Here is a 14,323-nt window from a genome sequence, read left to right on the forward strand (position 1 = left end):
GAGGCAGAGGGTTTTTTGACGCGCACTGTAGATTTAATGCTTCTTTTTTCTGCTGAATTTTGTTAGCTAGCGCCTGCTGGATGTCTGCACACCAGGTTTTGTCTTTCGTGCAGATATCAGGAATCGCTATGGGAGATTCTAATTCTTTTATAATAGAGAAGAGTTCTTTCATACTGGAGTTTGATTTAGCAATATGCTCATCGTAAGAATTACGTTTGGCTCGGCAAAGTACTTTCTTATGTCGCTCCCTCGTATTTTCTGAATAACTGGCTAACTTGAAGGTCTTTCAAACCTGTAATCGAGGTTGGCAAAAGCAAAGGAGAGGATCATTAATAGACAGTGCATCAGGGGTTAACTGAGATCCTGTGAAATGGAAATAAGCAAGTGAAAACCTAGAAGAGGTTCAAAATGTATTTATTTATCGGTCATTTATATAGCACCTATACACTTAAACAAGCGTTTCAAAGGGCTCCAACGCAGGGAGGGTTACAAGGATTGACATTCTTAAGAGTCGTTGGTACATTTGAATGTGCAAGTGGAATGCGTTCAATGGTACAACATCTGACAGGAGGAATACAAACTGTTACCAGACAAAAATGTGTGCATGTGCCTGACGGCCGTTACAATAATGCAAGTTCTTTACACGAAAAGAGTGAGAGGGGAGGGGGGTGATGTAGGGTAGGACGAACATAGCAAGTAAGTGCAAAAGACACAGAGTAGATGAGGGGAGAGTGGGATGGGAGAGGCATAATAGCACGTCCAGAAAGCACCTAGAGTCGATGTTATGCACAGGCACACTAACACATGAAAAAAGAAAAGTGGCTCAAATATAGTGTCAATGTTAATCGAAGTAGGTGAGCTGCCAACTCACAAGTGAATCTGCTGAATGACATGCATTCTGGTGTGTCATACAGGGAGGTCACAGAGAGCCCAAAGTCCAGGTGAAAACAAGATGTGCTGCGGTGGAAGGAGAGAAAAAAGGGAGACCCACGTTCCAGCCAGGCCCGGAAAGGGGCCTTAGATTGTGGGACTTGGAGGTGGCCCAGCATGTGATTGCCGGCTCGCCTGTTTGGTCATGAAGATTGTAGAAGGGACCAATCACAAGCGAGCAGGCTCAGGGACAAGCACACCAGCTTTGCTGGAAACGGCGTCGCCCATGATGGAGGAAGTGCTGGTATAGGGAAAGAAGATGGTGTTCTGAACACCAGTCTTGCAATGAAGCAGCAGTTGAAAACGTAGGTGGAAATATTATTTTGTTTCAATGAAAACGCGGAGATGTTGAGCAAAAGAAAAGGATTTCAAACAGGTGCCCAGTGTGTATCGCGATCAGTCCCCATATTAGCCCAGAGAGCTTACCTTCAGAGAAGTGGTGGCAGAGGGGGGATCCATAGGCCTCCAGGCCACGAGTATGGAGAGGAGCCCATCAGCATCAGGGACAACGGGAAGTGAGGATCTTGTATGCATTGTGCCCTCCCTCCCAAGGACATGTGACCTGAATGAAGTCTACTTGTTTCTTCAGAGTGTTCTAGGTATAATGTCAACATTATCAAATGTGAAGTTCTGTTAAAGTATTCAAGAGCATTATGTACATATTGGATGTATGATGGAATACAACATGTTGAAAATCGTGAAATGTACAGGATCTTCAAGTTTAAATGAGAGAACAGAGTGCTGCATTAGGTAGGATATATTTTATTTATAGCGCGCCTATACATAAGTGTTTCAAGGTGCAGCAAGGCAAGGGAAGGGAACAAGGGAGGACAAGACAACGATCTTTCTAGGCCAAGTGACACTGAGATTGCACAAGTGTTGGGGAGAGGGGAGGGGGGGGAAGCACCAGGGGAAGGGGAGTAGGAGAAGTGTGAGACATAGGAGAAGACATAAAAGAGAAGTGCGGCCAACAAGGGGCGGTGCAGGGGTTAAGTGCAGACAGTAGGGGTTAGATAAGTACAAGTAGGGGGGCAGTAGGGTTGCAGATACAGCCCCAGTGCAGGGGTACCAAAGGCAGTGCAGGTGTGCAACTGGGAGGGCAGGAATGGTCTACCTGGCCACTCTGGCCTGTGACTCAGAGGGTAGCCAGGTAGACCAGTGCAGTATCAGACATGAGATCAGCAAAGAAGTGGGAGGCAGAAGCAAAAAGTAAAGTCTTGAGCTGCTTACGGAACCAGAGATGGTTCAGCTCAAGTTTCAGAGAGACAGGGAGGCTGCTCCACAGGGAAGCGCCGGCCGAAGATAGAGATCTGCCCCCAGCTCGCTGCTTAGAAAAGCGCCTGACTCTCAGGGAGTTAATGGAGTGAAGAGCTTATTGAAGGAAGATACTTCTGAAGAGAAAGCTGGAGATAACTTGGTCCCAGGCCCCAGAAGGCCTTGTGGATAATGCAAAGGGCCTTGCATTTGATCCTTGCATCCACTGGGAGACAATTGAAAGATTTCAGTGCTGGAGAGATGCGATCCCTGGGCTTAAGGCCAAGGACAAGTCTTGCAGTCCTGTTCTGGATGAGTTGCAGAGGACAGAGAGTAGAGGTGGATAGATTTAAAAAGAGGCTGTTACAGTAGTCAAGCCTAGAGAGAACCAGAGCTCTGGAGACAGTGAGCTTCTGGGGGAAGGAGAGGAAAGGAAGAATACCTCTGAGGAGGAGCAGTTGGTAATTTGACTTCTTAGAGACTTTGGAAATGTGAGGATAGAAAGAGGGTGTGGTGTCAAAGATAACTCTGAGGTTCCTAGCCTCACATGTGGGAGGGGGAAGAGGGCCAAAGGGGGCTGGCCAGAGAGTGGAGGGAAAAGAGGGGTGCAGTTGTGCCGATGAGGAGGAACTCTCTCTTGCTGGTATTCAGGCAGAGTTCATTGGTGGAGCACTACTCCTGGATTGCAGACAGACAGTCAGGGATGAGGGAAGGAGAAGAGGAGGCAGAGGGGAGGCTGAAGGCGAGCTGGGTATCATCCGCATAGCACTGGAAGTTGGAGCAGAGATCAGCAATGCGGTGTGCGACAGGTGCCAGGTATTGGTTGAACAACCAGGGAGAAAGGTTAGACCCCTGGGGAACACCAAAGGTGGAGAGAGAGATAGAGGAGAGGAAGGACCCAAGTTGGACCTGCAAGGGTGGTTCAGAGAGGAAAGAAGTCAGCCAGGCCACAGCCTGATCAGTGATACCCAGGTTATCACGGAGACGGTTGAGCAGGATGGCATGGTTGACCGTGTCAAAGGCAGAGGAGAGATCAAGCAGGATGAGGACAGAGGGGAGATTAGCATCAAGGTTGGAGAGCAGGTCTCCACGAATGTTCAGGAGAGCAGTTTCCGTGCTTCTCGCTGCTCTGAAGCCACACTGATGGTCATGGAGACAGCCAACAGTTTCACTGTAAAGATTAAGCTGGGAGATGGCCAGCTTTTCCAGGAGTTTGCCCAGGAAAGGAGTGATCGAGATTGGGTGATAATTAGCCGGAAGGGAGGGGTCGGCTGAGGGTTTCTTGAAAAGAGGGTACATAAGAGAGTGCTTCGGGGGAAAGGGAAAGTTCCAGAGGTGAAAGAGTGGTTGCAGAAGACAGCCATGGCTGGAGTGAGGGTGTCAATGTGGTCCTTGATGATTTTAGAACAACAGGGAAGAACCTGTTTTGATGAGGTTTTCATAGATCGTACTTGTCTAGAAACCGTGTCGGGGGGAGAAGAGAGGTCATAAATTAAGTTCAAAACCATCGTGCAAGAATTGCCAGTTTATTTCTGGAAAGGGTAAACTAACGAGACATATTTAAAGGACAAGAGGAAAAGCGAAATCGGAGCTAGAGTTGCATCAACTGGAATTGCACCAGTGCCAGCTTTCTGTGCTGTGGTTACCTGAAACGCAATTCTGGATTACAACATTCCAGCGAACCCATCAAAGGGTCAAAGCCTTTCTTAGGCGCTTATACAGCAAGAAAAATACTGTTTAAAAACGTCCTTTTTCAGAGCCAGCATATTCCAAAGGACACATGTGATGGCCTGCAAATATTACTTGCAAGCATTCTTGCAGGAACAAGAAGGCAAATGGGCACTTCATGTGTGCCCACCAGAAAAAAAAACATGATGCACTTAGGAATTCTGAACTTTTTGAATAACACTTTTAAATACCACACCCATCTAAATATAAAAATGTTGCTCAAGGCCACTTGTGCAGACACAATCACATGGGGTCTAAAACAATCCATGGGGATGGTCTATTTAGCAATCAAAGGAATATATACATCTCATAAACAGCTTTATTAGTATACATCAATTATTCTCCATCTAAAAAATAAAAGCAATTCTTACAAAACAATAAATCGTAAACACAAACACTTAAAAAATGTTTACATCCTAGAAAATACTAACACTTTCCACAAGACTATTAATAATAGACACATTAAAAATATTTCCACGTAAAATAGAATTGTAGAGTGCATATATAGTACAAGATGTTTTATTGTATTCGTTTCGGCAAGAAGACAACATTGATGACTTACTCAGGACCAATGAAATTAACTATTAAATACCACAGCCTAATAAAAAACAAACATTTAGTTTGAACTGTGACATCACTAATCAAAAGACTATGCCTTACCTCAGCGGTATTCATTGTGGTTATGCATATTCCTCATATAAGAGGACACAACCTTCCTCACAGCTAACACCAAATAGTAATGCCACGGCTATGTTCAAAAAGAAATATACTACAGTCCAAGTTGCAACTACTGATTAAAAAAAGTTAGAATAAAAAAAGAAACTCGAACTCTAAAAGTTGAGATACATTTTACCACCATTTTCTATTTCTTTTTTTATATTTGCTATTCTTCATGCTTATTAATACAAAAAGGCAAATACACCACCACGTGGTGCCCTTTTTTCAATGTGTCACTAAAACAATCATGTGCTGCTTGTGACTGGGAAAAGATATTAAATTGGCTGATGGTGTCACTGGTTTGTGACTGTCCAGTTGTGATCCCACTCAGTTTTCTTGGACCTCAGTTCATCACCTCGGCTTTAAAGCAATAAAAATATCCTGCAAAAAGGTTACAACTGTATGGAGGGATCCCCTGTGCGTGAACGTCCTGGATATTTTTGAAAGCACAATCCTTCAAAAGCAGGATCAGGAGAAAACAGAGCAGAGGAATTTTATTATGCCAGCATTACTCAAAACACATTGTTTACATCACCAATTCAGAGAAGCCTGGAGCTACAAAAGCCCCTTCACAAATGAACCATTGAAGATCACACCCAAAGGACGTTGGCACAAGATTTTGTCAATACAGGATATATATTGTGTGCAAGACGTAGTATCCTGTGTGCCTTACCTGTAGTGCTCCTGCTGGTAGAGCTCAGCCACAATAGTGAGAAGTCGACTGATGAATGAATCGCTGGAGCTTTCTTTGTTGGCTTGAGCGGCAAGTAGAGTACATTTCTTCTCAGTCTCTGCCAGTTTCTGCTGCATCTTGACATATTCTTGCCGGAGAAGGGCCAGATGTTTCTTCAGCTTGGCCACTTCCTCTGTTAGGAGGGAGATTCACATCAGTTGTATTAGCACTACAAGTCGCTGCAGGCTGGACTATTTAGCAATCACTGGTACAATCTCACTTCAAGGGTTATGTTTTTGTTAATTGGATGAACCACTGACTTGAGAGAACGAAAAGAACAAAGATATCCTATACTACACACAGGAAATCAATGTACTGGATGTGCAGTCTTCCATGTAATGTTTCAAAATAATTAATCAGATCATGAAAACTTCCTTTCAGTTGCTTCCGGAAGCTAAGTCGGCATTCAAATAAAATACCCTGCTAATAATTAAAGAAAACCTTTTGTAGAGACCAGCCAAACGCTTTGAACTATGAATACATCAGAATGGTTGAAGATTTCTTGAAAAGGCTGTCAGTGCATAATATGATATGATAGGTTATTTATAATGCGCTTAATACCCAGAGGATTCTAAGCGTGGACCTGGGGATAGAACTTGTGGTGCTGCATGTCGTCTTGCTTCCAAGGCGAGCATGTTACCCCTGAGCTATGCTCCCGAGACGAACAAAAAAGTTGCAGCTTTCAATCACCATAAAATCATGCATTAAGGAAACAAAATAAGATGTAAAACAAACTTAAAGGAGAGACAGAATATGATCAAAAGAGGGACAGAAAAGAATTATCCGTTGGGTTGGGAACGTCAAGTACCTTGGCCTTAAGTTAAGCAAGAAGACATTTTGCTACAAGTAATGCACAAAGGGCTGTACTATTACCAATCGTTGATACTCGAAAAGTTTAACTTAATTTGCACATAACAAACATTTCAACAACTCTCAGTTGGATGTAATTGGAACCCCGAAAGACTGTTTTAGGAGGCTTTCTGAGTCCAGCATTGACAACTTAGTGAAATCATGCTGTCCTATCACTTGGCCATTCACATTCATGGGTGCTGTGAAGGCATCATAAAGCAAGACACAGACAACAGATTCAAAGTTTAAACAAAATTGCTTTATAAACACAAATGTCAGGCTGGATGAAGGCTAACTTGCCCTATACTAAGGTGGGATTTCCCTACCTAAACGGAACTAAGGAAATTCTCAGTGAGAAAGTTCAACTTAAAAGTCTGTCTGTGTCCAACACCTATTCCTGCCCTCACAACTAAATCTAAACAATGTGTAGGGATGTCAACAATAAAAAAAATGGTGATTAAAATATAGTTCTGAGCTTCTTTGAGCTCTCAGCTTGCATTTCAGCTCCCCTTTCGCAGGTTCAAGAAAGTTCCACAAATCCTTGTGGTTCCCTTCCCCAAGTTCAAGACAGTTGCACAAATCCTTGGGGTTCCCTTCCCAAGGTTCAAGGCAACACAGTTCCAAACAAAGGGGTCTTGAGGTTCCCGTCCTCAAGACAGCACCAAAGTTCAGTAAGTCTCAGGTTTCCCTTCCCCAAGACTTCAACTTGCCAACATATACTTCGTCTCAGTCTTTCAATATTCAAAACAACTCATGATCCACTTGACACTCCTTCTGGATTGCATTAACAGTTCAATCAGATTACTCCTTCTTGGTTTACTTCAAGAATGTCTTTGGCTTTCACAATTGAGGGTTACCGGGTCTAGGCGCAGTTGTCAGACCACACGGTCCACCCATGACAGGTTGTGCAACCAGGAACCCTAGGCTTTTTAGGCCCCACAGGTTCGTCTGTATCTGACCCTGTGTGCATGTCCACACTTGCTTTGCTTCTTCTCATCAGCCTCTCGCCTTTATGTGAAGGTTTCACCCTCACTTAGCTTCTCCTTGTCAGCATATTGGCTTCGCTACAATGTGTTACATATCCTTTGTCAATCTTTGGCCTTGCCACACTGTATTCATGTGTAAAGTTCACTTTGTGGTGGATTTATTTCTTCCCCACCTTTCAGTCATGCTCTTTCGCAATCTTCCACACTTGCAATCTTATCTCATGCGTTGCTTTCAAATGAGCAATTTCACATTCATCTGTCATCAGGTCGTAGTTTTGCCCATGAAGTTTTCATTCAGTTCGGTATTCAATATTGGTGATCGTTTGCTTTGCCGCTTCACTTTTCTCCCAAACCGTGGCTTCCGGTTTGTTTCATTGTGAACGTACTATTCAGTTCTTTCGGCATTCAGCACTCGTCTGGCTTCCACACAGCCCCCCAAGAGCGCCAGGGTTTCGAGTGACGTTCCCCTTCACTCACTGGTCCCTGGCGTTCCCTCGGGGAAGCTGCGCTGTTCCTTTTCTGCTCCGCCTGCTGACTTTCCTTCATCCGTGAGCCCCACTCGCACTTCGGACGCTCTTCTGTTCCTGCAAGCAGCTCCGCTTCCATTCCGCAGATGCTGGCGGCTACTTTGTTTCCTTTTCATTGCCCGCAGCTCCAGCTGCGTATCTCAGACCACAGAGGCTCCCACACGTGATTTTCCTACGGTACAACTTGACCTGGGCTCCACAGTTCCTCTGGGTCATATGCTGGCGTCCTAGCTCTCCTGCAGGACCCACCACGGTTGCCTCCTCGCAAATATGAGCCCCTGCTGGTCCCTTTGCTGCTGGTTTCCTCCCTTCTTATACAACTGCAACCACTTGACAGGTTGCAGGTGTGAGTTCCCAATTTTAGTTACCTGACTGCAACTTTGTATTTCCTCTTTTTCCTTCTTATTTTTCTTTTCTTTTTTTGTGAAACTGTTTTAATGAGTTGCGAGAAATGTCAAGTTTTGTGAAAAGTAGAATTTTATTTTTTTTGACTACATCACAACAAACAAAAATGTTTTGGAAATCATTGGAGGAGAACTTGGGACATGTCCGACCTTTACAATAATCTGCTCTTCCTCGTCTCAGTACTAGAGTGGTGAAATGATTTACTAGTGGTCACTACTCTTAGTGGTCTCTTCCTCGTCCCAGTATTGTAGTAGTTTGAATGAGGGAAATGATGGGAAATGTTTCACAATAGCCCATAAAGGCCGGGCAGGGTTAGGTTGGTTCTCATAAAGGAAAGGGAGATACCATGTCTCACCTGTGAATACCCTCTTCCCAACCCACAAGGACCCTGCACCCCGGTGATCCTCCACCCCCATGGTCGGGATCCGAAAGTGATGGCCTTTCCCTGGCCACCTGAGAAGAGGATCCAGGGGGACTAGGAATGAGGATACCCTCAGGTTTCTCACAGTGCCCAATTTTGATTTTCAATGCGCAGGCAGAACTTTCTCCATCCTCTCCTTTAATTACTGCAGTACTAAGAGTGCAGCCCATGTGTATCAAAAGGCAATATTATTTCATCTGTAGCAACAAAGACACTGCACACAGTCTCAGGAAGTAAATTCTGCAACTAAAAAGTGCAAAAAGCTCGCAGGAAACTTTGCCACTGTATCAACTTTCTGGGGAGAAGGGACTTTAATGAAGCAATCCTTGACCAGTGGGAAGTGACACAATCAAATGAATCTGTGCTAGGGCTAACTTTAGTTTATGTTACATTCAGCATTCTTTCAATACAAAACGTGATGGCTGAAAGCGGAGTGGGGGTTAAATTAATCATATCCACTGGCCTTCCACATCTCAACGTTCCCTAGCATCATAATATTAGCCAGTTTGCGCCAATACAGAAGAGGGGCAAACCAGTCATGGACCTGCCAAAAATAGGAACAGTCCAGTCCAAAGTACTAGGCCATTTTGCATGGGTACACAAGCAACCTCAGATGTGCTTTGACATTGTTGGATGCAATCATCGAGGTCCATATGGGACCCACGTCTGAACATACATGTCCACACTTAAGGGAACAAGCTAAAACAAAAAAGAGATGGATGGGAGTCCTGTGACCTATCACAACATCTGCCATGTGTCTTGGCAGTCTTCCATACCATGCATGCCAGTCTTGCTTCCGCCACCAATGAGAGCAATCTTGCCCAAAATGCTAGACCACAAAGAAGGTCTGTGATTACTTGTGTACCCGTGCAGAGGACACATGCCCTGGCATGGACAGCTCCTTTTGGTGGCAGGACCAAGTCAGATTTGCTAATATCGGTGCCCTTTCTGCAATGGCATAGAAGGAATAACAAATGATGGTCAAGAAGGCTACCCATGGAGCAAGCAAATAGGTTATGATTAACTTAAATTCTTGAATCCATCACTTTTCGATTTTAATTGGCTTGTCCCTCAGATTTCCATTTGAGATGTACAAACTTTATTGTTTTGCTTATCCTTAAGAAGGTGACCCACAGAATAGATTTTCTAAATACAATTTGTAAAGTGCCTAAATTGTTTGATGCATCTGCTGCATAAATCTGTAGGAAAGCGGCAGGTCACATGTTTGTAGGCTGGAGGAGCTGGCAAAGCAGTTCATCCTCAGGAGGCTGAAAAACTTAAGTTACAATTAGTTGGCTCATGCCCTCTTCTCTGGGAAGAGAAAGCTGCAGGTAGAGGTGTTAATCCATGGTTCATTGTAAAAATTAAACTAGCGCTCTGGGCATGGGAGTCAACTTATAGATTTACCAAAGTTGGGGTTATGGCTCAAACCTAAAACAGAACCTTTGCCTAAACTGGAAGTGGCTTCACAGGAAAGGATGGGTGCCTGTGCACTCTTATTCGTACCTTTCTAGTCCGGACAAAATAATGCCTTTGCCCCATATCAAGCAGTCCTAAATAAGCACAAATAATCTAAAAGGAAATTAAATAAATCATTGATTGTGTCAAAATCATACAAAAACAAAGCACTCAAGCTTTCCTGGATGAGGGCTGATGGGTTTTGCAAGTTGTACCTTTTTAGCTCACATTTTGCATCATTGTAGAGTACTTGAAATGTTATATCCACACTATAAAGATGGGACTGCAAGTAGGAAAATGCAATGTGACAGGAGCCTAACATCCAGGGCTGTGTGATCCTATGATACATGTGTGGTACCATCACTTGCTCCTACTAATTGTTTGTTGCAGGAATGTATCTTAATGTTAAGCATTGGTTCTAGACAGATTGCATTGCCACTAAACATACAGTGTGTTACAAAAATCAACTGGTGGCTTTCATTTCATTGATTCATTTGCTTTATTTTGGCAGTTGTCACAGCATCTAACACATAAAACAAATGTGGATATAAATACCAAAGAACAATAATAAAAAAAGGGCCTTAATAGCCCAAATAGAGCGTCCATGGAAGTCAAAACGTAGCACAATAGCATTCGGGACTGACATGAAAGCAGTGGTTCTAAAACTCTGGGTCAATCAAACAAATGTATAAGCCACTAATGAAATGCAAGTCCACGGCCCATAACTGCCCTTCTTAAAATATAGGGTAATATTTACAAAGCAAAAACAAATACCTTAATTACACAAACCATTTAAGGCCCGATATAGAAGTACCATTCCCGATTCATGTCAACAATTAAACTGACCTATATGCATCAGTTAAACAGTGGGTGCATAATCTAAAAATAACCAATCCTATCCACTCAAGGCGTGATGTGAAAGTGCCATTCCTAAACACACATCATCAATTAAGCGGCCATGTATACATCAATTAAAGTGCATGTGCGTAACCTAAAATTACCTTTCCCAATTTACGTGGTAAATATTGAGTAGTGAGGGTACAGTTACAGCACTTCTTTCGATTACCCTTGCTGTTAAGTAACTCTGTGAGCCCCCTTCTCCTATTCCCCATAGGTAAGAGATTAGATAGTCAAATAATCATGTTCTATTCCTCGATTGCTGCACCCACAGTTTCGCTCAATACATTATTTTCCTATGAGCTAATATTTGTCAATACATATTAAAGTCGGACTTCCAAGATGGCCGCCGGGGTGAGAACACTTTGAGGCAGTGCTCTCCACAACCCCACCACCCTGGAATAGCTAAAATCCCCTCCCCAGGAAAAATGTTTAGCAAAAGGGAAAAGCCGGAGTGAGACCGACACTGGGGAAAGTACCTGAACCGGGGACGAGGGGAGAACGTGGCAAGTGGCGTCAGCGAGGCCGGGACGGCAGCCGCACGGGATCGGCGCAGGGAGTGCCAGTTGGAGGGATGCTGAGGAGCAGAGAGGGTCCAGAGGCAAATCTGGCCAGGACCAACATAAAAACCCCACACCCTAGTGGAGGGGCAGCCCGGATAACCGAGCAGGGGACCAGAGCCGCGGCCCCAAGCAGACAGAGCGGGAGACGCTATCAACCGGAGCAGCCTGGGAGCAGTGAAGTGGAGGAGGCACCTGAGCCGGCCCGTGGCAAAGGGGAGAAAAGACAAGAGCGGAGCCAGCCGGCAGGGGGGAGCAGGAAGACTAGCCGAGTGGCACTGTAGCAGGAAGTGAGCGGGACCAGCTCGAGACCCGCTGGCAGAGAGGCAGAGGCAGAGAAAGCAAAGTGGGAATAACCCACAAACCGGAAGCAGTTAGGCGGCTCCGGTCAATCGGGAGCAGTGAAACAGCAAAGAAGCAAGCCTGAAGCAAAGGAGGACGGAGGAGCGCAGGGTTGACCAGGAGGCAGACCCTCCAACAAGCAGGACGGAGCCGCAGTAGAGACACAGTAAGCAGGCAAGCTCTTACCAAGCTCTGTAACGGTCAGATCTCCCAACCAGGTAGCGTGGAAGGTTGAGGGAAGCCACAAGCCTAAAACAGGGGGGGCAAAGATCAGTGGCACTGTAAAATGTCATTCCACAGAGCAGTGATAGCAAGTCAGAGGGAGCTGCAGTAGAGGAGGGAAAACTCTGGACATTTAAGGAAGAAGGCTAATCTGTGGAACCCCATGCCCCATCTAGCACAACAGGGGACAGAAAAGAAAGGAGAGCAACGGTGCAGGAGCCGTAGACTGGCTCCACAAAAGCAGGGGGCCAAAGGGGAGCACCCCTCGGGCAGTGAATAACGGGAGAAGAGGGCAGGAAGGAGCAGGCCAAGGGGCCCAAATCTGAAGTAAAGAAGGGGAGGCATTAAGATCCTCTCCTCCCCCAATAAGGCACAAGGGCAATCCAGGAATTATTGCGTCCCCCGCCATCAAAGCAAGAAAAAGTGAACATTAAAATCAGGGCAGGGAATCAAGAGGAAAGGTAACAGCAAGACAGCGACACCAGACGGAGATTGGCAACCCTTGACCGGATACCCCGGAGACCAGTAAAGATGTCAAAAAACAAAGGGAAGGACCTTCAGACCCCCACGAAGCGGAGTAAAAAGAACCTTGAAGGGACAGTACAGAAAATGTGCAGGAAAGAGGGGGATCACAGCCAGAAAGCAACATGGGGGCAGACAAGAGTGAGAAGAACCCCCTGCGGGAGGAGAGCCAAGAAGAAAGAGGGGTCACAAAAGAATTTATGGAACAATGGCTTTCAGAACTTCAGAGACAGGTTGGCAAAAGTGATGGAAGCACAAATGAACAAAATGAAAGACGAACGGATGGTAGCACTAAATGAGGTAAAAAGTGAATTAAATACACTGGAAGCAAGAGTAGACACGAATGAAACGGCCCTACAGGAGCTGGCAGACGACGCCCACGAAGCGGAGGACATAGTGGAGCACCTTGCCAGGGCCACGTATAACCTAGAAATCCAGACCAAAGACTTTTAAAACAGGTCACGGAGGGTAAACATCAGGGTCAAGGCAATTCCGGAAACAGTGGGTGATGCAGAGCTGCAACAATCAGTGAAACAAATATTTGCAATGCTGATCAATGTCCCAGTCCCAGACAAAATCCTGATAGACAGGATACACAGAGTGGGACCAAAGAGGATTGAGCCAGGAGCAAGACCACAAGATGTCCTGGGAGATATGCACAAATATACACAGAAGGAAAAAATGTTGGTGGCAGTCAGGCGTACTGAGGACTTCAAATTCAATACAGCTACGATCCAGCTATATCAGGATCTCTCCCAGATTGTGCTCACCAAGAGAAGACAGAAGCACCCGATAGTGCAAGAGTTAATGAAGCGTGGCATTAGATATAAATGGACTTTCCGATTCGGCCTCTTGTTCGCAGTGGATAAAAGGCAGAGTAGAATCACTAAAATAGAAGAAGGGGCGGACATACTAGGCATAGAGGTGCAACCGGAACAGAGTGACTAGCAGGGCCCAGGAAAGGACCACCCAAAAAGGAAGGCATGGGAATGGTTGACGCAAGAGTCAAAGAGGAAAGCAAGGAAAAGGAGGGGCTCACTAGGCCAGAGAACGCCGAAAAAAACTCAGCTCCCGACTCTGAGCCCATGGAAAGAAGTACCATTAAATAATCTACAATGGTTCTGAGAAAAAGTAAGTGCGCACAGGGAGGGGTAAAAGCAGCGTGAGCGGTGGGGTGGGTGAGGAGAAGGGAGGAATCTTGGTTCGTACATGGGTCAGGGAAGACCAGCTAAAGGGGGTGCTGGGGGAGGAAAGGCTTTTAACACTGAAGGAAAGAGTTGGGGGGGGTGGCTAGAGGCCGGTTGAGCCACCCCAGGGATGGAAAAGGGGGGGGGGGGGGGCAGGTCTGGTGGTGTCCAAATATGCCAACCATGAAAAGTGAACACACAAAATACATATAAACAATGGCTAAGTATAGATCTCTAAAAATGATATCCCTAAATATAAAAGGGCTGAACTTGCCACCTAAAAGGAAAGAAATTGAGCAATTTCTAGCAAGGGAAGCCCCAGACTTAATGCCCCTGCAGGAAACACATAGAGGAGAAAGATAAACACAGAATTAGAATACGGGTCTATGACCGAATACAACAATCAAATAACCCGGGGAAGAAAGTGGGTACTCTTATTGCAATGAAAAATAACATAGACCTGAGAGTCATGGGAACGAGCAGAGACACTAACGGCAGATTCATAGCAGTAACTCTCCAGGGAGGGGGAGATAATAACCCTAGCCTCACTTTACGCTCCCAATAAGGGACAAGATCGCTGTATAT

At 45.2% G+C, this 14,323-nt stretch overlaps 1 protein-coding gene across 3 annotated transcripts in view; it reads right to left on the bottom strand.

Annotated features, from left to right (window-relative positions):
* ANKFY1 (ankyrin repeat and FYVE domain containing 1) overlaps positions 1-14,323 on the bottom strand; it is a 912,707-nt gene that overhangs the window by 791,256 nt on the left and 107,128 nt on the right. For all 3 annotated transcript variants that reach the window (XM_069614723.1, XM_069614722.1, XM_069614721.1), the window contains exon 2: positions 5,303-5,495. In XM_069614723.1, coding sequence (XP_069470824.1) covers positions 5,303-5,495 — 193 coding nt within the window. The remainder of the gene's footprint in view (positions 1-5,302; positions 5,496-14,323) is intronic.

The sequence above is a fragment of the Ambystoma mexicanum genome, chromosome 9 (genome assembly GCF_040938575.1).
Source record: "Ambystoma mexicanum isolate Mex_15411 chromosome 9, UKY_AmexF1_1, whole genome shotgun sequence".
Classification (NCBI taxonomy): Eukaryota; Metazoa; Chordata; class Amphibia; order Caudata; family Ambystomatidae; genus Ambystoma; species Ambystoma mexicanum.